At 38.3% G+C, this 22,552-nt stretch overlaps 1 protein-coding gene across 5 annotated transcripts in view; it reads left to right on the top strand.

Annotated features, from left to right (window-relative positions):
* The first annotated feature begins 235 nt into the window (after positions 1 to 235).
* ncam2 (neural cell adhesion molecule 2) overlaps positions 236 to 22,552 on the top strand; it is a 178,706-nt gene continuing 156,389 nt past the window's right edge. For 2 of the 5 annotated variants that reach the window (XM_012956510.3, XM_012956509.3), the window contains exon 1: positions 236 to 456. In XM_012956510.3, coding sequence (XP_012811964.1) covers positions 315 to 456 — 142 coding nt within the window. In that variant the 5' untranslated portion in view covers positions 236 to 314. 5 annotated transcript variants of the gene reach the window in all.

Raw genomic sequence — 22,552 nt, 5'->3', positions numbered from 1 at the left:
CCCGGCTTTACTGATAGTAGCCAGTCCGTCCCAGTCTTCCCCTCTCCCGGCCGCGTAGAGATCTGAGCGCAGCCGCTTCACTCGGCGCAGGATGCGGTTTATTGATAACAAGCCGCGGCTCCATCCCTTCTACCAAAAAAAGCGGCGCGGACGAATCCCGGAGCCAGGAAAAGGGGTGACGCGTTTCTTGCGGATGAACACCTTAGCCGCCTTGTGGCTGTTATAGAGCTGCAGTCAGATTGGCTTCTCATCACTTTAGTGCCCGGGACTGGTGCTGCCGGCTGTGTCTGCGCTCTCTCTGCCTTGTGATCTGCATGCAACACACAGGGACAGGGGGAAAACTCACTTACACATTGGCACAGTCACCTTCTCTAGGAACACTCAGCTTGCACCTCCTGCTCATCATGAAAGTCTCCTATTTCTACCTGCTTGGATTACTGGTCAGCAGCGGGCAAGGTAGGAAAGGCAACCCTAAGAGCTTGCAATTAATATACAATGTGTGTGTGTGTTCTGCTGGTAACAGTGAGTTTATGGAATAAAGTAGCAGCTCAGTCATGTTTTGCAACATTGTTGCATGCCTGTGGTTTAGGGAGAGTTTTATGGATGGGATTTTATTTGATGGGTCGTATTCCAAGTACCTACGTGACAGTTCCGTGTAACACTGGTTTAGTCGTGTTCTGGGTGAAATCGGTCATAGTTATTGCAAAATTGATTTCTAATGTATGTATCAAAGCGTACGTGGATTTTAAATTGTTCAGTAGCTTTGCATGCTAATATCATCCCCCCCCATACACTTACACATACACCCCCCCAATTATTTCTCATTCCAATGAGGAATAAACCCCTTAAAAGGTACTTCTTGATTTTAGGAAATGCTGTCTTGGTTAATGTTTTTAAAACCCCCCATATCAGTTGTTTGTCTGCGGCTGGTTTACATAGTGGCTGTGCTCAAAGGCAAGGGTGCAGTCAGCAAGTTCCCCACCAAAAAAACCCAAGTTGTGCATGTGAACAGAAGCCATACAGTTATGCTGTAACTATATCCTATTTGTCCATTAGGGGGCGCCATGGTTCCACTATTTGAGTGCTGAAATGTTTGCCTCAGCTGAGTTAGGCAAGGCATTGATGCACGCCAAGTCCATCTTTCCTCATTCCTCAAGCACAACTTGACATTTTGGACATGAAGCCTTCATTTATTCACACGAGAGCGGGCTAGCATTCAAGCCGATGTCACGATCCCGTGCAGATTAAAGTTCATTGCAAAAAAAAGCTTTTGTGTTGACAAATGAGTGAAACTGCCGAGGAGTAACAACGAGATACATTTTGTGCTTAAGTGAGACAGCAGACCTGACCTGTCACTACCTACATGCCACGGTATAGGTTTAGGAACCAATTAGTGATCCGCGGAAGGCACAGTGACGGACATAATGAGGCACTGTGACCAGAAACATGAATATTTCAGCTTAAAATGACACTTTTTTATTTTTTAATAGGCAGTTAGGGTTTTAATCATCACTCCGCAGAACTATGAAAACCTTTAGCTGCTTAGACATTCATGGCAGCACACTAGGTGCTTCTGTCTATTAACATATCGGTCATTTCGGGAGAATATTATGAGCCAACCAGCCCTGTTTACCCAGACGCTCGCTTGCTGGTGATATCTCTGTTCCATTAATGTGACTTGGGGGAGTAATAAGAAACACATTCGCAATCAATGTGGGAGGAGAAGATGAAAAAATGCATTTTAGTGCCTGGCGTTCTTGGGTTTAATCCGCTAATTAGCTTTATAAATGGCCCAATGTCCATTTGGAAAAATGAATAACAATCATCAAGTAGAATTTTCTATTAGTTTTCAAGCAATAATTAACTTATATTTTGCCCATTGCTCTGCCACCCCCAGTCACAAATCAATATCCACTTAGAGATTGCCCAAAGTACGTCTGGATTTTATATTCCATCTACAGCCCCTCTGTCAATAGCATTTCCCACTGCAACTTTCTTGTAACGAGTGAGGCATTGCAACTGCATCGTCGCTCAGCTGATAAAATAGGGATTTGTAGATTCAATTAGCAGGGGAAGCTCATACATGAGGATTATTTATTTGGAATGAAATACAAGATATTCAATTTATCTTTGTTTCAGTTCCAAGATCATGAAAGACATGATCAGTATGTAAAATATAATATATAGCCATCTGTGTATCTACAGTGTATTATGCAAGTCTGTTATTTAATATTCAGTTATGTGAACTTCCTCAGTACAGGTATGGGACCTGTTATCCAGAATGGTTGGGGTATTCTGGATATCTTTACATAATTTGGATCACATTACCTTAAGTCTACAAAAAATGATTTACACATTAAATAAACCCAAAAGGGTTCTTTTGCTTCCAACAAAGATTCATTATATCTTAGTTGCTATCAAGTACAGGTACTGTTTTATTATTACAGAGAAAAGGGAATCATTTAACCATGAAATAAACCCAATAGGGCTGTTCTGCCCCCAATAAGGGGTAATTATATCTTAGTTGGGATCAAGTACAGGTACTGTTTTATTATTACAGAGAAAAGGGAATCATTTAACCATGAAATAAACCCAATAGGATTGTTCTGCCCCCAATAAGGGGTAATTATATCTTAGTTGGGATCAAGTACAGGTACTGTTTTATTATTACAGAGAAAAGGGAATCATTTAACCATTAAATAAACCCAATAGCGCTGTTCTGCCCCCAATAAGGGGTAATTATATCTTAGTTGGGATCAAGTACAGGTACTGTTTTATTATTACAGAGAAAAGGGAATCATTTAACCATTAAATAAACCCAATAGGAATGTTCTGCCCCCAATAAGGGGTAATTATATCTTAGTTGGGATCAAGTACAGGTACTGTTTTATTATTACAGAGAGAAAGGGAATAATTTGAAAAAATGAAATTTTTTTATTAAAATTGAATCTATGGGAGATGGCCTTCCCGTAATTTAGAGCTTTCTGGATAACAGGTTTCCGGGATAATGGATCCAATACCATTATTTATTGGTGCAATTAGTTCCAAACTCTTAAACGTGACGATAAGATGTCAATATTTTTATATATCTAAAATAAGGATTTACAGAGCATTTGCTCGGTCAGCTGATTTGGGTCATAAAGCGGTAGATTTAGTAGCTTGTATCACAGAGAGGGGCATTTTTGCTTGGTTTGAGAACAGAGAACAGGAGCACTGCTTTTTATTGTTACCGGCATCTCTGTCTAAGTGCAGTCAATAGGTCTTGTTGGGTTATGAGCTGTGTCTGTGTTCATGAGTTCTGCCTCCTCGGTTCACTGTTTCCCACTTAAGTATCTTATTATTTTCTTATTTTTTTTTTTTGCCAGCCTGGGTTCATATACAGATATAGAAGTATCTCATGTTGTGCTATATATGTTGGGGAGCTGGGTAACTGCTGGTCCAAGGAACTAGTATTAATCAGAATGGATTGTATTTGAAACAATCAACCCGAATGCTGGGTCATGATGTGGCTTATTATTATAATTAGCTTGCTTTTTGTATAATAAAAAAAAATGGGGGTATGGGATCTGTTATCCAGAATACTTTGGACCTGGGGTCTTCTGGATAAGGGTTCACCATGGCCATCAAGTACAGATTACTGTATTATTACATAAAATGAGAAAATCAGTCAAGTGGAGAATTATGTGTTTAAAAAGGTCTCTATGGGAAATAGCAATTCTATATTTTTGAAGCTCTCTGGATACAGGGTTTCCAGATAAATGAATCCCATACCTGTACAAAATATACAGCAGGCTCGGACCAAATCATTAAATCATCAAGCAGAGGTAAATGGAATATTGAATACTTATGTAAATACCTATTATATCAGAAAATCCCTGTGTTATTACTCTATCTAAGGGCAATGTTTTCTGGCACTGCCCAGGGTGGGTTCTATATTAACCCTTTAATTAAACATTTCAGTTCTCATTACAAGCTTATTACACAAAACAAATAAAGACTGCTTTCAAATGATCATTTTTTATTGATTTATTTAAACACACATTTCTATGACTTAGTAGGAAGCGAGATATTAAAAGCAATGGTTCCTCTGGCTGCTGTAGAACTGGACTTGTAGTAATGTGTTGGGGCAGCACTAATACATTATGTGAATATGGCATTACATTTTAACCAATTCACAGTCAACGTTAATTGGTTAAAATGTAGTTGGTTGGTTTGATGCAGTTTTAAAGCATAATAAAAGCAAACATCTGTTAGGTGGCTATGGTTTACTAAGTTTAAATGACTATATAGCCCTCAATGAAACTTGTTGAATTGGTGTTACTGAAAGTATTGACTGTATAGATTTTTCTATTGTGGGACTTTTTGAGGTTATTGCTCCAATTCCAATGGGACTTACTATGTTATAGGGTGCATTCTGCCTTGTTCCTTGGAACCAATGCTCTGTGCTGGGGCAGGGAGTGACGACCTCTACCCATTCATTCATACTCTGCATCTCTGAGTTTTTGCCATAATTTGAGCTATATCTTCAAACCATAACATGATTTTCTATACACTCTGTATGTATGACGTTGTTAGTCTGTCCCTGTCTCTGTGTTTGACATCTCTCATTCCCTCATCCCTAGTATCAAGGTCAAAGTCAAGATAAATAGTGGCTTTAGGTATATCAAGGTCATGCACATGAAATATACCCATTCTGTCCATTTTTACGGTCTTTTGTACTGTACATGGAAATGTCCACACTCCATTAACACGCAGAACAGTACCCTGACTAAATCAGTCCAATGCTGAATATTATTGGAATCCCTTTAGATGTATCACCTGTTGTTAGTTTACATATGCTTCCATAAAGAGCTCTCCGGTGCTTGTACCTTTTGTTCTTGTTTTAGATGCTGTCTCTGTAATGCTCATTTTGGGGCATTACGTAGTAAAAGCTGTCACAGATCCTAGAAAACAATCAGCTTATTTCAGATGGCAGTAGATCAAAAAACTGTCAACTTAGTTGCTATGGGCTACTGGACCTGTGCAAATCTTACCCTGTGACGTTTTATATATTTCCCTATGAGCTATACAGATAGGGTTGCCACCCAGCCAGTATTTGACCAGCCCAGCCAGCAAATCTCCAGCTAGGGTCGTTTACCAGCAATATACTTGCCAATAAATCTGTAAGGCTGACCACCCTACCTATAAACCCTCCCTTCTCTAACTCTCCATGACCAATCACCCCCTTTTAAATAGAGACACTATCTGCCCTGTCCATTCCCCGACCCCACACACCCATTTCCCCACACCTCATACACCCATTGCCCCATCTAGCCTGCTCATTTCCCTGCCCTCTGATGCCATTGCCCACCCCAAGTGACATACTAAATAGGTATGTTGCTTATTATACTTTAGCAGGCAACATGGATTTTTGGTAGACTAAATACCAGTGTTGAATAACCTTGAAAACAAATGTATTTTTTTTGCTTCAATAAAATTGAACATTGGAAGTTTCTATAAACTCAATATGGAAACATTCTGTTGAGATGGCCCTTTATTTTTACTAAGTTTTTTAATATATACTTAATTTATTTCTGAATTCTTCAACCTAACTTCCCCCCTGGCTGTAACCAGCACGCGCATGCTGTGAGCCACTGACAAATTTCATCTACTCTGATTGGCTGCGTCCAGCATGAGTTAGGAAACTGCAAGGCACTGCTGACCCACAGCATGGTTGAGCTGTTTGCAGTAGGAAAACAAATGCTCAGTTGAAGAAGCACACTAATAAACCATTTATATCTCATGGTCTCTTAATAAATCTGTTTGTGAGAAAGAATCATTAAACACCCACAGCAGTTTGGGTAAATGTTTATATGAATGACACATTTGATAATGTGAAACAGTATGAAATATATTCTCATTTAAAATATTAAGACCTTTAGAAGGAATATGGCGTTATTAATATTGTGCATCTTATAAGCAATTTAACAGGCAGGGAAAAAAAAAGAGGAGAGATAATGAAAATGTCAGCCGCTAATAAAAAGGAATCTGCCCTAGACTCTTTCTCTGTTATTTAATATACCATATTGTTTAGCTCACTGCAGAGATTTGTCATTATATGCCATAGGAAAAACAGTGACAATTTTCTCAGTTATTCATTTAAAAGGGTTTCTTGGAATGCTTTCTTTGTTCCTGTGGTATTGAAGAAAATTGAAACTAGCTGAAGGGTGGTTTTCAGATATATCATCAATTACCGTTCAGCGCTGGGGCCCTGATTTCAGTTCCAGGCAGGGGAGCATTTGCAAGAAGTTTGTTTGTTCTCCCCATTCCTGGGTGTTCCTCCCAAACTCCAAAACATATGGGCAGGTTAATCAACAGGTCAAGTGGCTGATGATATCTCTTTTACACAATTAAGCCTCATTTTACATAGTTAATGTCTAGGTCCTACAAATAACCCCTAGCACATGGATATATACCCACACACAAGGGAATCTGCCATCACAACATCACCCAGCAGGGCATTCTATAGCCTCGTGGATAAGAACAATTTGCTTCAAGTGAAAATTCTACTTTTCACTTCCTTTCTTGTTTTACTATCCATGTATAATGTTTTCTTCTCCAGAGCAAACAACACAGATATTGAGTCTTCCTCAATGTTAATTATTCATTTACTTTTCCATTATTATTACCTGCTTACATCTCCCCATTCTCTTCAGCTCATTAATGGACAATAATGCCAATTTTTCTAGTATTCCATTGTGTTTCTCTGCACTGAAGACACAGTCCTTTCTTTCTTTCAAACCCCATCTACTTCTCCAGGTGGAGGCATAGAACTATCCTTACTTAGTTACTACGACTATATTACACTCATGGAGCATAATATGACAAAGTTTAATCTATCAATATAACTGTCGAATTCTCCTTCATGGGGTTCTGGTTTCACACACTTTTCTTCAAACAGTAAGGCCTCCTTAAGCTTCTGGCCTCTTAGCCACCTCAAGTGGAGTACCAAGGACAAAGCATGGGAGATCCCTCCCCTTTTTTATCAACTAACAGGAACTACCAATAGTTTAACTTGACCAATCAACAATATATTTCAGCAGTGTATAGGTCACCCCTATGGCAAACAAAGTAAGTCCATACACTCACGGTTCCTTGTAAACTCAGTCCGTTATCCACTGGTGCAAATCCTCCTGATACACCTGGCCAGGTGCCTATAGTAATGAGCACAAGAAGAAAGGGGGAAAAAGGCACACAAAACGAATTGCTGGTGTAAAAAATACCTCCAACCTGTTTATTGTGGAGTGCACATACAGACCAAACGTTTCAAGAGCTACATGCTGTCTTCATCAGTGGAAAAAGTACACACCCCCATGGGACTTTCTGAAACAGAAGCAAAGTAACCTATTTCACATCTCTATGTTGGCATTGACAGGAATTTGCAAGTAACACTTGTTTTGGGGCGAGAGGCTCTCAGTAGTAATGAAGTTTGTCTTTAAGAGAAGACTCAATTATATGGGCACATATAAAATTAGATTTTGATCACAGAAATTATAGTTGAGAAAGCTAAAATGCGAAACGTGAGATTTGCTACTCATATAAAGTACTGTTAGGAATGTCAAATTAAATAGCAACTCTAATTAGGAAAGATTTTAATCCACAGAATCAACAAATAATGTAGCAGTTTGTGGTATCACAACTTGCCTGGTGATAAATCATAATGTTTCTTAGACGTGGATAGAAATCCCCTTGGGTAATATTAAAGAGTTTATTTAGCGAGTGCAAGATGGCTTGTGAAGCAAACTTAATTAGTATTGCAAGACAATTTGCTGAGCTAAAAAAAGAAAATAATTGGCATTATACCTGCTTGTCTGAAGGAAACCCTGTTGGTGGTAAAACTGAAAACAGATCTGAACACAATCTAACGGAAGGATTCTTGTATTAAGCTGCATTCTCTAAGGCAACAAGGTGCTAAGCGTGCCCAGTGTTCAGCATAGACACCTGTGGGTTTGGGAAGAACTTACATGAACCCATAAAGCATCACACTTCTTCAAGTTGTACCTTCATGGGGAAAAATAGGCAAAAAAAAGGGTTTTTTTTTGTAAGACTGCCATTATACAATGTGCATTTTTAGCCTACAAATACTGTTGCTTACACCTTCATGAGTCCATCATCCCAATGGTAGAATATAAAGTGCTAAAATTGTATCCATAAGTTTACAGTCTCGAGGGTAAAGACCTCTAAACATTCATCTACATTTTTTTATCACTGAATTATAAGTATCATCAAATTAACTTTAATGGGCTTATTTATCAATTTTCGAGTTTGGGAATCTGAATGCTTGCTTATTTATTAATACGGTGAACTTATTCCAAAAAAAAAAACTTGAATACCTCAAATTTTTGAGTTTCCAAACTCAAAAAACTCCAATATCTCAAGTTAAAAATATGGCTTGACTTTGACAAGGACAACTCCCATTGACTTCTGCTTGAACTCAAGCTTTTAGCTGCCGAATTTGTACATTCGTGGTTTCAGGTTTTTTTTGCACTTAATAAATAACAGAATAACTCAAATCGTGTTAAATCAACCCCTTAGTTTCTTTTGTCAACTCAGAAAGTCAACTCTTTTTTTTTTTTTTTTTTAACAACTGCATCTAAAAATGCTTCATTTCCAAGTAGATGTCTGTCTGGGAGATTGTTTTAGGCAGCATTAGTGCATATTGCCACTGCTAAACATAGGGGTACATTTATCATGCCTCCTGTACTTTTTGAAAAAGCAGGTACTTTACATTTAACAATTTAGAATTCTTAATAAAACTTGCAAATTTGTCTTGGTGGCCTCAACATTTATGGCCAACACAATAGGGTGACATTCTTGTTTTGGGAGGCTACCAATAAAAGGCTTTTCACTGGAGACCTTATAAATATATTTTAATTTAAGTAATTTCCCCCCATATATAATAAAAGGCACTCAATTTGCCCCGGAGCAGTAACCCATAGCAACCAATAAGAATGTATGCTTTTAAACAGGTGACCAGTAAATGCTGCTTGCTGATTCATTGCTATGGGTTACTGCTCCTGGGCAAACATAGTGCCTTTTTATTATATAACATTTTTATTACATAACCCCAATAGTTTATTTTTGAAGAGGCTAAGGCTGCCCCAATTTCCGCACTTATGAACAATTGCAACACCCCTCGGAGCTGCATTAGTGTTTGAAGTGGCATAAAAAATTTGCCTAAGTGACTGCATTTAGACGGGTAAAGAAAAATTCACACCTTTATAAACACCGTAACTTCTCTTTTTAATTGTTGGCTGCACAGCATAAAATTATATGTAAGGGAATATACACAGCGTTATAAAGATGCCATTTGTTTTACACTGGTGTAAATCATTTAACACAGCTTTATAAATAGACTTATTGATGTGTGTGGCACAGAGCGTAGCAAATCGGCCCATATGTTATATGTGGCACAGAGGGTGGCTAATCCCCTACATGCCAGGTAAACCACCTGCTATAGCAGGACCTGGGAATGACAATACGAGAGCCTTGTATTACTGTTAAAAATGATCTGTTGTATGTTTCTTTTCATGACAGGCAAAGCATTATATATGTTATAGATCAGAGGAAAGATATTATGTAGATACATTTGAAGAATCATTATCTTCTGATCCCCCATCTTAATTGTTTATTTGTAATGAGGTCATGGTGTAATAGCATGATGTCTAGTTAACCAGACTCTAAACTTTACCAAATTTTTTCTTAATCACCTTATTTATACATCTGGGTTGAGGCGGAGCAAAGGGTGTTGCCAAAATATAACAAGATGAGGAATAATAGGGCATGATGTGTATACCTGGGGGTGACTAAGAGTTACCTGGAAGTGATTCCCAGAGGTTGATAAACTGGAATAATTGCTTTAAAACAGAAGATAAAGGCAACTTTTTGACAAACTGAAGCCGCTGTTCAGTTGCACCAAAGGAATAGGGTATACATGTCAAATGTAAAAATATTCAGCACAACTGAGCCCCAGTTGCAACGAAGTGTATGTTCAGTTGCATTAATTTCAGTAACAGCAATGATGGAATTCTGGAAAAACTGCAGTGTGGGAAAAAAACATGGTGATTGTGCTCAAAATTGCACTTTGCTCACTGAACTGGTGGAGTTACATGTGTAGTCATGTTTTTTTTTTTTACCCACATCTCCCCAATCAGCAGTTGTGGCCCATGTGTCAAAATGATGCATTTGTCCTTGCACTTTGATATGAATTGGACACGGTGGCACTGAAACTTGGGGTCACCACTATGGGAATCATTGGGCCAGGTTCCCTTGCAGCAATAGGTGCAACTGCACGAAATTCCAACATGGAGGTCAGAGGAAGGCAGTGGCGCCAAGTGATATTATACAGAAAAGTGCATGTTGGTGCAAATACAGGTATGGGACCCATTATCCAGAATGCTCGGGACCAAGGGTATTCCGGATAAGGGGTCTTTCCGTAATTTGGATCTCAATACCTTAAGTCTACTAAAAAATCAATAAAACATTAATTAAACCCAATAGGATTGTTTTTCATCCAATAAGGATTAATTATATCTTAGTTGGGATCAATTACAAGGTTCTGTTTTATTTCTACATAGAAAAAGGAAATCAGTTTTAAAATTCTGAATTATTTGATTAAAATGGAGTCTATGGGAGATGGGCATTCCGTAATTCGGAGCTTTCTGGATAATGGGTTTCCGGATAAGGGGTCCGATACCTGTACAGTTAATAAATGAGATTTTTCATGCAGTTGACTGCACTGCAAATGTTTTTTTTTTTTTCACCTTTCTATGCTTTTACAATTATTTTGCATCATATACAATCATTTGAACCTTGTCTGAATGCCCCCCATAGACTTGCATTGCATTGAAATGAACACTTTTGGTTTTTCAGGGACTCGGTGTAACTAAACACTCCCTAGGGAACTGCTGGAATCAACTGCTTAAAAAATGTGAATTGATTTTAAAGTCTTGGCACAGCCCGCAGGTTTTGATAGATGTGCCGGTTCATTGAAACACTTTTCTGATCATTACAAACATTTTCTTGACATTCAAAAACATGTTATTAAATGTGATATAATGTAAGCTGTCTACTGGGTTCCCTAGTTCTTTTTATAATTCTGCCCTTTTGTATAAGTGCAAAAACACATTTATATGCTTTGTTCCCCTGTAAGATTATTTTGTGTTCTGTACCAGCCTATAATGCTGTCATAGCAGCTTTGTTATATGTGAATTCTTACTCCCCCCACTTTTATTGCCTAAATCTACATATATTTTCACCATCCCTGCGTGCTAACCTTTATTCCAGAATGTATGGTCTCAGCAATACCTGGGCAAAAAGAATAATGAAAGTATAATGAATTCATTAAGACTTAAATGCCTCGAGCGTTAACCTTTGGGCCGCTGAGCACAATGCTTACAATGCAGTCAGTCTCTAGTCCCCCCGGCTACCCAGGTCCAGAACCGCATGACTAGTTGTAATTATGCCGAACACTCCGGTGAGCTTGGAAGGTTCTTTTCTGTGAAGGAGCCAGGGGCTGCTCTCCATTATTAATGCCTAATAACTGTGGGGTAGAGAGATTATCTCTTCCTTATCCTCGCTCATCTCAGTCCTCACCCATTGTTTAAGTGACAGCTTCATTCCTGCTAATAATGCATTAGGATGGATCCCATGCAAGAGATCACAGGCTCAGACTGTGATGGGAATGGTACGAAATAACAGTAAAAATATATTGCAGAGTTATTTATGTGACTCCCACTAACAGTGCATGGTTTTATGAAAACAGCTCTGCTGTGTCCAAATGGTAGAAAATACTTCGTTTTTACAATTTTTCTATATATTACTGTTTGTGAACTAAGGGAAAGTGGAAATTCATATATGGAACAACTTCTGTACATTTTGTATTAATGTTAAAGAATATTCATATACTATATATACTTTAATACTCTATACTTAATTTAGCACTCATGTACAGCACAGATGTCCAATAATGTATATTAGTTGCTGGCTCAGTGGAGCTTGATATCAATTTTCCTTACCTCCCACACAAAACACACACACACACACACACACAGTCAGTTTCACAGGAACCAGATACAGTAGCCTTACAGAACAGGTTCTGGTACTGCTAGGTTCTGCACAGCCAAGGCTATAATCGGACTCTAGCCCTCAGCCCTGTAAGACAGTAATGCTAAGTATCATGGTACCAGACTATTTGTATTCTTGGAGAGTGGTAAAACAATACACACTGAATGTTAAAGGGATACTGTCATGATTTATATGGGGGTACTTTTTATTACTAAATGACACTGTTTACATAGCAAAATAATTCACTCTACTATTTAAATTTTGTTCTTAAACCAAGAAATGTATTTGTAGCTGTAATATTGGTGTGTAGGCGCCATCTCAGTGCAGTGTGCCTGAGTCTGAGCTTTCAGAAGGAGCCGGCGCTACACATTAGAACTGCTTTCAGCTAACCTATTGTTTCTCCTACTCCCATGTAACTGGAGGAGTCCCAAGCCGGACTTGGATTTCTTACTATTGAGTGCTATTCTGATAGGGATAGAATTTTATTTTGCCCAGACATCTACTAATTTCACAATTTGCACCTCAAACCCGCCCCTCCCACTTACACCTCTTACTCTCTCACAATCTGTTCTCCCCAACCACTTATACAGCTAGTAATAGAAAAGAAGGACTTTGTGGGCAAGAGCTATGATGATTGAATCTACTCCCCAATGCGGGTCCTGGCTTTCTGTTTCTAGCTATATGCTGGGGTTTTCCGGAGTATTTCCATAATTTGGATCACCATACCTACAGTCTAGCAAAAAACATTTTATCCAATAGGATAGTGCCTATGGTAAGGATTAATGATATCTTAGTTGGGATCAAGTACAGGTACTGTTTTATTATTACAGAGAAAAGGGAATCATTTAACCATTAAATAAACCCAATAGGGCTGTTCTGCCCCCAATAAGGGGTAATTATATCTTAGTTGGGATCAAGTACAGGTACTGTTTTATTATTACAGAGAAAAGGGAATCATTTAACCATTAAATAAACCCAATAGGGCTGTTCTGCCCCCAATAAGGGGTAATTATATCTTAGTTAGGATCAAGTACAGGTACTGTTTTATTATTACAGAGAAAAGGGAATCATTTAACCATTAAATAAACCCAATAGGGCTGTTCTGCCCCCAATAAGGGGTAATTACATCTTAGTTGGGATCAAGTACAAGGCACTGTTTTATTGGTAAGAGGAAAAAATACTTAACATTTAAAAATGTCATATTTTATTAAAATGGACTATGGGAAATTGCCTTTCTGTAATTCACAACTTTGTAGATGTGTTTTTTTTTAAATAAGAGATCCCATACCTGAATTAAATATTTAATTCTACAACACACTTTAGAATAGAACATACTGCCTTTGAATGAATCATATAAATCACCCTTACTAAATGTGGTATTGATGTATGTTTAACTTTGGTGCCCTTTAGTTGTATTATTCACTATATACTTATTTTATGTGACAAGTGGTAAGGTGACATGAATGAAACCAGCTTGTACTTCTGCATTTTATGGGGGTGTCTACATAGAAAAATTTAATGAAAGCCCTGGTCTGCTAAGGTTCTCATAACACAAATGAATTTCCTACAGGACAGGGATGTTATACATGGAATAGGCCATTTGTTTTGGGTAGTATTATATGTACAGTATAAATAGCAATTGTACCTGTATTTAGCCTGCCTTGTGGATGTACAGGTATGGGACCTGTTATCCAGAATCCTTGGGAGCTGGGGTTTTCTGGATCATTTCATAATTTGGATCTCCATAGCTTAAGTCTGCTAAAATCATTTAAATATTGAATAAACCCCATAGGATTCTTTTGCCTCCAATAAGGATTAATTATAACTTAGTTGGGATCAAGTACAGGTACTGTTTTATTATTACAGAGAAAAGGGAATCATTTAACCATTAAATAAACCCAATAGGGCTGTTCTGCCCCCAATAAGGGGTAATTATATCTTAGTTGGGATCAAGTACAGGTACTGTTTTATTATTACAGAGAAAAGGGAATCATTTAACCATTAAATAAACCCAATAGGACTGTTCTGCCCCCAATAAGGGTTAATTATATCTTAGTTGGGATCAAGTACAGGTACTGTTTTATTATTACAGAGAAAAGGGAATCATTTAACCATTAAATAAACCCAATAGGGCTGTTCTGCCCCCAATAAGGATTAATTATAACTTAGTTGGGATCAAGTACAGGTACTGTTTTATTATTACAGAGAAAAAGAAAATACATTTTAAAAATTTGAATTATTTGCTTATAATGGAGTCTAGGGAGATGGCCTTTCCGTAATTCAGAACTTTCTGGATAACGGGTTTCCGGACAAGGATAAGGGATCCCATACCTGTTTTATAATAGAAATTGATACTGTATCTTGTCACTTTTTATGTTGTTTTACATGTGATATGGCCCTTGGATACTATGAAGGATTCCATGTAGAAAATGTCTCATTAGCCCCTCCCCAAACATAAAAATCGCCCATTGCCTTAGGGAGCCTGCACTTACTTATGTTTGTGAATGACATACAATCAAAAGCGAGCCAGGAATCCATCTATGTATACGGGACCTTGGTGGCCTAAAAAGACCAGTATGAATAAAGCATTCTTTCTGTGACTGAGCCGAGTGAGTTTTCAGATCGTTGGCTAGGTCTGTATTCAGGTGCAACCATGTGCTTTGTTATCGTATTGGAGCCGCTCTGCTGAGACTGACATTAGGAATTCAGAATCAATCACACAGAGTCTACACTGACACCTTGCAAGCTCCTATCCTTTTTATTTCCATTCATGAATGACTAAAAAAATACAGGTATAAGACTTGTTATCCAAAATGCTTGGGACCTTGGATTTTCCAGATAAGGAAATCTTTCCGTAATTCGGATCACCAGATCATATATCTAAAAATAACTGAACACACTGAATGAACCAAATAATATTTTTTTCCGCAAATATGGATTAATGCAGCTTAGTACAAGGTGTTACCACTACCCACAATAAATGTTTTGCAGTAAACCTTTTTCCTATTTTTTTGGATTTCTACAATTGTATTTGGTTGCAGCACAGAGCAACAACTAGGAACTAAAGCTTTTTTGTCGCAAGTATTTTATACAAAGTTCACCAATCATTTTTTATTTTAGCTTAGTACAAGGTACTGTTTTTAATTAGAGAGAAAAGGGAAATCATTATACAATTTAGCATTATTTACTTATAATGGAGTCTATGGGAAATGGTCTCTTAATGCAATTTGACCTATTTTACTTATAATACAATATTCTTACCCAGCATTCCAGGGAATTGCTCTGGCCACAATATCTTCACATGCCTTTTTATGTTTTATTTGTCAGTACCATTGTAAAAGGTGTGTCTGCTTTATAAATCGAGTTGGTTCCCAGCAATATGAAAAGCATAATACTGTAAATAGACTCACAGTTTTTTTTGTCTCGCAACTGCAAATTAAACATCACTAGCCTGTCAAAATCCAGCTCTCTCAGATAGAACACTTTGATAGTTACGATCCTATCTCTCAGGTAATCCCTCTCTAGGGTGAAGGAACCAAATAATTTATTAACAGGGAGCAGCAAATGCTTTTCTGTATATTCAATATATCAGGTACCGTGGCACACACATATCAAATTCTCTTTGGGGTTCTTTTTACACATAGCTGGTATTGTTTCCCAATGTTCCAGGGTGCCTCATGAGTTTCCAAGGGATTTCATACAGAGTCCCTCCCCACTTGAGTCCCTAACTTGTATCACTTGGGGATCTACCCCACACAATCTTCTTGGTGGAGCACAGGATGCTCTTTTTAGTAACCCTGTTTATCTAACACCCCTGATGTGTTTTATTACAGGACATGCATTGTCTACACCTCATTCGTGGGGTCTCGTTCACCTACTTTACTAAATAAGGGTCCTCCTTCCCTTAGAGTACCAAACGTCATGCTCCAGCATCCACTCTGTGAGGACCATCTCACGCATATTCCCCAGGGCATTGTCTACAGCAAACCAGGACCTACAGGGCACTTAAGTCCTAAAATACCTCACGTGTGTAAAAAAGAAAAAAAAAAGTGCCACCCTAATCTAAATGTTTTATCTGCTATGCATATAAAAGTGGAGGCTGACATGCAGGGATGTATGACATTAAAGAATAAGTAAACCTTTTTTTTCTATCAGTAAAATTACTCTAAACAGCCTCCAGAATTACCTACCTTTGTACCAGCATTCTCTCTGACCTGTTTCCTCAGTCAGAAGGTGTTTGTTCTCTGTTACTTCCTTGTGCAGAATGAAGCCCTGCCTCCACTTTCTGTTCAGTTCTCTCTTCGATTTGACTACCTGTAGTCAACCTGGAGAGCCTTCTGGGCATGCCTGGAGCCAGTCTATACATTAGCAGGGTTTTTTATTTTTTGATGAGAGACCTGAACAGGAAGTGGGGGCGGGGCTTTACTCTGCACAAGGAAGCAAAGAAAAATTATCAGTATTTTTACTGATAGAAAAAAAGGTTTACTTATTCTTTAAGGATAGTTATAGATTCTGAGTCAAATAAACAATGGTACATTTACAAAAGACTTGACACAAGTAGAAGAGCTCTAAGGACTGCAAAAAGTAGCCTAAAGATACATGGAACATACTAGAACAGCAAATAAGGCTGACTTAGCATACTAGCTCTATTAACTATACAGCAATAGTTCTAAGAATTTTCAGTACAATATGTGTTCTTTGCAAATCTCACTTAAACTGACCTTTTACAATTATCTATTGTACTTGGGCCTCTACCACCATATGGCCTGGGCCCCCCTAGGAGGATCAGCTTTGCAGATTGCAAACCACTGCTATACAACATTGGGAACATTTACTGCAACTCTTGACTATGAGGGAAATCACATCAAATTACTAGAAATAGAAGATGAAAGTATTGAGTATATTTATCCATTAGAAGACAGAGCAATCCTGGAATATTAGTAATGCTTTAGAATATAAACCTAGTGAAGAGGAACAAGGCAAAGCAAATCAAGTATAACGCAATTACTGAAATGTCAAAAGGCTCCAATTACCTGGGAATAAATGTGATTCCTTTTAAGGTTTCTTTTTTTATTATTTACTAAAACTAAGCTTAAGAAGCTATTTCAAAATAAAAGTATATTTAAAGTTGTCTAGGTCTATAAATTTTTACAATTAAAGCTCCTAACAATGGGAATGATACCAGTCACAACGGAATGTATTTTTTCCAACTGCGTCCTGGAATCCCTCCATAGACGGACGATGTTACGATGGCACATTATCTTAATGGGATTGGATGATTTCTTGAACAGGCACAATGTCCAAGACTATAGTAAGCTCAAGGGCTACTCTATAGGGCTGTTTTTATTCACAAAAAAAAAAGAAAAAAGCACTGATGCGAAAAAAACCCCAAAAACATCCAAGTATTTTCTGAAATCTTGAATAGTTAAAAAAAAAAAAACATTTACTAGTAAAACTCAGCAATTACAATCTGTCAAGGTTTAATAAAAGTCTATGGGAATATTCTCGTATTTCTTTTTTCGTATTTTAATAGATAAGCCCCATGGGGCAGATTCATCAAAGTATGAGTTCAAATGGGTAAAATTCGGATTAGATACGAGAATTTCTGATGATCGGAAATCGTAATAGTCATGATAATATCGTATTGGCGATCTGAAAGTCACGAAATTTTCGTATCCGAACGACCGTAAACGACGGGAAAACCTTTCTGACTTTGGTCCTTCTGTGCATGTTGAAGCTTGAATGAATCCGAAACTTTGGTACTTGTTGAGACAAATATGATTTTGTCACATAAAATTTGTCGCAAAGTGCAAAAAAGTTGCGCAAATTAACAAAAAAAAAATGCAGAAAATATGCACAGTACGAAAACGTAGAAAAAATACGAATTTTTTGTATTCGGAAACAATCATACTTTGATAAATGTGCTCTAGGGTTAATTCACGGATTTGAATTTTAATAAATAGGCCTCACCATTATGTGCATGTAGATGTATATATATTTTGTGTTTATCTGTGTGCGTGCTGGGCTATCCTTTACAAGTGTCTTTTTTTCAAACCAGATAAACTAGACAGCTAAGTAAATTCCTATAGGCTTCTGTGGCATGGATTTACTTATCTAACTATCAATTACATTTATTGGTAGAATAAGATCATAAAAGAAACAGCTGCTTTGCTCATTGGATAGAATAATTATTGTAAACTCTGATGTTTTGGAAAGAAAATGTGAAAAAATTGATTAATAAAAAAAATATATCTGCTGGAGAATCTATTGTATTCTCAGGCTGTCTGGCTAGGATCGTCCTTATTTCTTTATATAACTCTCCTGCAATGTAATTATCTCCTTGCAAACAAATAGCAGGATGTGTGTTGAAGGTGTGTATCATGTAATCAAGGACACAGTGAAATTATTCATGGAATCACCTCTTGCTTCCAATAAGCATCTCACTTTAATGTTTCTATTGTAGAATGAATTGTTGACTGTATTTAGAGAGATCAAGGTGACCCACCCTAAACAGCATGGAAACACTTTCCAGACACGACCATTAGATTAAAATCCATAGGGGTAATTTACAAACACATTTGCCATTGAAGGACACCTTTCATTTAATGTACTTGCAGCCAAACACACCCCTTGGATTTGTGCATTTTGGTGCCAAGTACCATCATACCTGGCCAGGCTGTTGAGGATCACACGCTAATGTGCTAATTGGTTCAGTGGAATCATTAACCTACCACCACTTCAAAGTCAGCATGTCAATACACATAGCACCAAGCCCCCAAAATGACACCACTGGAATTCTTTTGGATATATATATGTGCAACTGTGAGTGATACACGGCAATGCACAACGAAAAATGCACGTGTTGTGCTAATTTCAGATGCATTTGTGGGAAGTGCTACTCCCCTTGTGGCCATAATTATAGGCAGGGTGGACTTGACGGCTGCCGTTCTCCCTCCCCCGGAGCACCTGAAAGTAACCATATTACACAAGCTTAGAGAAGGGGATTGGGCGGGCAGCGGGGGGTCCCTTGGGGGTGCAGAGGCCACATTGGGGGACCCTGGGTGGTGTGGGGGCCCCTGGGATGGCAGCCTTGGTGGGCCCTGCTCAGGGGCGCTTCTGCCATTAGGCGAGTTGAGAAACTCGCCTCAGGCGGCAGAAGCGCCCCAGTTACCAGGGGCGGCAAAAAGCCGCTCCTGGTAACTTTAAGAGCCGAATTTCCGGTTTTTAAACCGGAAATTCGGCTCTTCTAGTGCAGAGCGCGCAATTGCGCACTCAGCACTAGCAATCTCACCGCCCCCGGCATCCAGGAGCCGCCTCAGACGGCGATATGTCCAGAATCGCCCCTGGCCCTGCTGCCCCAGTCCAACCCTGATTGTGGGAAAAATACTGTATTCTGGGTTTAAAAAAAATGAACTGTGTCTGAAATTGCACTTTGCACAATGAACCAGTGTCATAAATAACACTAAAGGTGGCCACACACGTGGCGATTTGTGATCTTTCGTGTGACTGTCACACGAAAGATCGTACAATCGGCCACAAACGGTTCAGGGCTGAAACGGCAGATAAGGAGGTAGAAACAATAGGATTTCTACCTCCTTCTGCCGATTCAGCCCTGACGGCAGATTTTGGTCAGGCGCCTTCTATGGCTCCCGGTCAAAATCTTTTAACTGGCCCGATCGGTGAGTCGACCGATATCAGCAGCTTCCTGCGATATCGGTCGACTCGCCGACTTGCCATACACGCACCAAATATCGAACGAAACGAGGTTTTGTACGATATTATCGGGGTGTGTATGGCCAGCTTTAGGGCAAGGGAACATGGGACAGATTGTCAGCCTGTGGATAAGCGCAGCCTGGCAATCAACCCCTAAGCTGAAAAGATGTTCTAATTGCGCCTGCACCCAGAAGCATTGAATCTGCCCGGGTACAGGCAAATGCAGCTCATATCCTGATTGCCCATAGGATTTAAGGAATAGCTGCTGCAGGAATAAACAATTAACTCCCACATGTAATAAAAGGCAATCAGTTTGCTGAAGGCCAATAACCCAGTGATACCAATAAGGTGCTTTTAAAGGAACAGTAACACCAAAAAATGAAAGTGTATAAAAGTAACTAAAATATAATGTGCTGCTGCCCTGCACTGGTAAAAGTTGTGTGTTTACTTCAGAAAGTCTACTATAATTTATATAAATAAGCTGCTATGTAGCCATGGGGGCAACCCTTCAAAGGAGAAAAGGCACAGGCACATAGCAGATAACAGATAAAACACTATTGTATTCTACAGAACTTATCTGTTATCTGCTATGTAACCTGTGCCTTTTCTCCTTTTTTCCAGCTTGAATGGCTGCCCCCGTGGCTACACAGCAGCTTATTATATAAATTATAGTAGTGTTACTGTAGCAAACACACCAGTTTTACCGGTGAAGGGCAACAGTGCATTATATTTTTATTACTTTAAAGCCCTTTTATTTTTTGGTGTTACTGTTCCTTTAAACGGGTACCTGTAACCGCTACCTGCCGGTTGCTATGGGCTACTGCATCTGTGCAAATGTAGTGTCTCTTATTACATAGCCCCATTTATCCATTACACAGAAAGTCAAAAGTACACCAGCATAGGTATCCCCCTGCATGGAGAATAATGCAGCAATACATTTTTAGGTTATAGTTGGATTTTTATACCAAGAATAAACATTTCCTTTTAAAACTAACATTTTTAAAGTGATACATTTTGACATTGCAGCAACATAAGTGCAGCAGTACCATTATTGGGCTAAACTATAAAACATATGAAGCAGCCTGCAGTATATTATCAGGCTACTGTGAGTGGATGCATATGAAAGGAAGCATACAGTAATATTGCACTACAATCTAGTTCTAAATATCAAATCTTTCTGCAATGGAGCTTATAATTATTGCATAACATATGGAATATAAATATATTTGCAGTTTTTTTCCAGAAAATGTCTAAGTTTTAATATTTGATGGGGCTTTTGAAGCACATTTCAACTCGGTGAACCCCAGTGCCTTTGAACTTGCAGCTCTCCGTTGCTACAATGTCTCCCTGATCAGAATGCAAAGTGGTGCGGATTCATAAGTCTTTTTTCTCAGTACTGGGATATATTCCAAGTCTGTGTCATCCTTGAACGTTCGAAAATGGCAGATGCAGTTTAACTTGATCATCGGCAATTAGATGAAACAAAGAAATCCATTCAACTGAACTTTTTTTTTTATAACAGAGCTTTTCATCTATGTATTGAGATAGAGAATATGACCACAGCAGCAATAAATTCAGGCTCAAAAATGGCTCCTTATTGTGAAATGCGTTGTTTTCATATTAGTCTATGGTAATCTTTATAAAGAACATATTGCTATAAAAGTATATTTAATTATGTAAAATGCTATATGCTTATAAAATCTCATACAAATACATTCTCTATATTTTATGGATACTGCAGTAAGTCTGTTCTCCTAGCTATCAGCCATGGAACTGCTTTTGTTTTTATTCAGTTTGGCTGCTTCAGGAAAAAAAAAAGCTTTGAGGATAGGAATCTGGCCTGTGGTGTCTGTCTGCGCTTTTATTTATGTATGTGTGTGCTCTCTATTTTATCCATAAAGAAAAAAGACATGATATGGCGGATATTGAGCACTAAGGCACAACAGGATATGGCATTAAAGGTGTTATAATGAACTGTTACTAAGGGGCTGATTTACTAACCCACGAATCCGACCCGAATTGGAAAAGTTCCGACTTGAAAACGAATATTTTGCGACTTTTTCGTATGTTTTGCGATTTTTTCGGATTCTGTACGAATTTTTCGGATCCAATACGATTTTTGCGTAAAAACGCGAGTTTTTCGTATCCATTACGAAAGTTGCGTAAAAAGTTGCGCATTTTGCGTAGCGTTAAAACTTACGCGAAAAATGCGCAACTTTTCGCGTAAGTTGTAACGCTACGCAAAATGCGCAACTTTTTACGCAACTTTCGTAATGGATAGGAAAACTCGCGTTTTTACGCAAAAATCGTATTGGATCCGAAAAATTCGTAAAGAATCCGAAAAAATCGCAAAACATACGAAAAAATCGCAAAGTACCGATCATTACGAAAAAAACGCAATCGGACTCCATTCGACCCGTTCGTGGGTAAGTAAATCAGCCCCTAAGTGTTATTACTAAATTACACTGTGTACATTGCAAATTATTCATTCAACCATTTACATTTTTATTCTTGAACAAATAAATATATTTTTTTAGTTGTAATATTGATGTGTAGGCAGCCATAATTGGTCATTGTGCCTAATCCTGTGCTTTAATAAGAGCCAGTACTTCACAATGCAACTGATTTCAAATAAGCTATTGTTTCTCCTACTCAATGTTACTGGAGAAGCTGTGATCAGAGAGGTGTTTTACTATTGAGTGTTATTCTCTTATCTACCACTAGGTGGGGCATG

This window comes from Xenopus tropicalis, chromosome 2 (assembly GCF_000004195.4).
Source record: "Xenopus tropicalis strain Nigerian chromosome 2, UCB_Xtro_10.0, whole genome shotgun sequence".
NCBI lineage: Eukaryota > Metazoa > Chordata > Amphibia > Anura > Pipidae > Xenopus > Xenopus tropicalis.
This window is presented reverse-complemented; position numbering and strand designations above follow the sequence as displayed.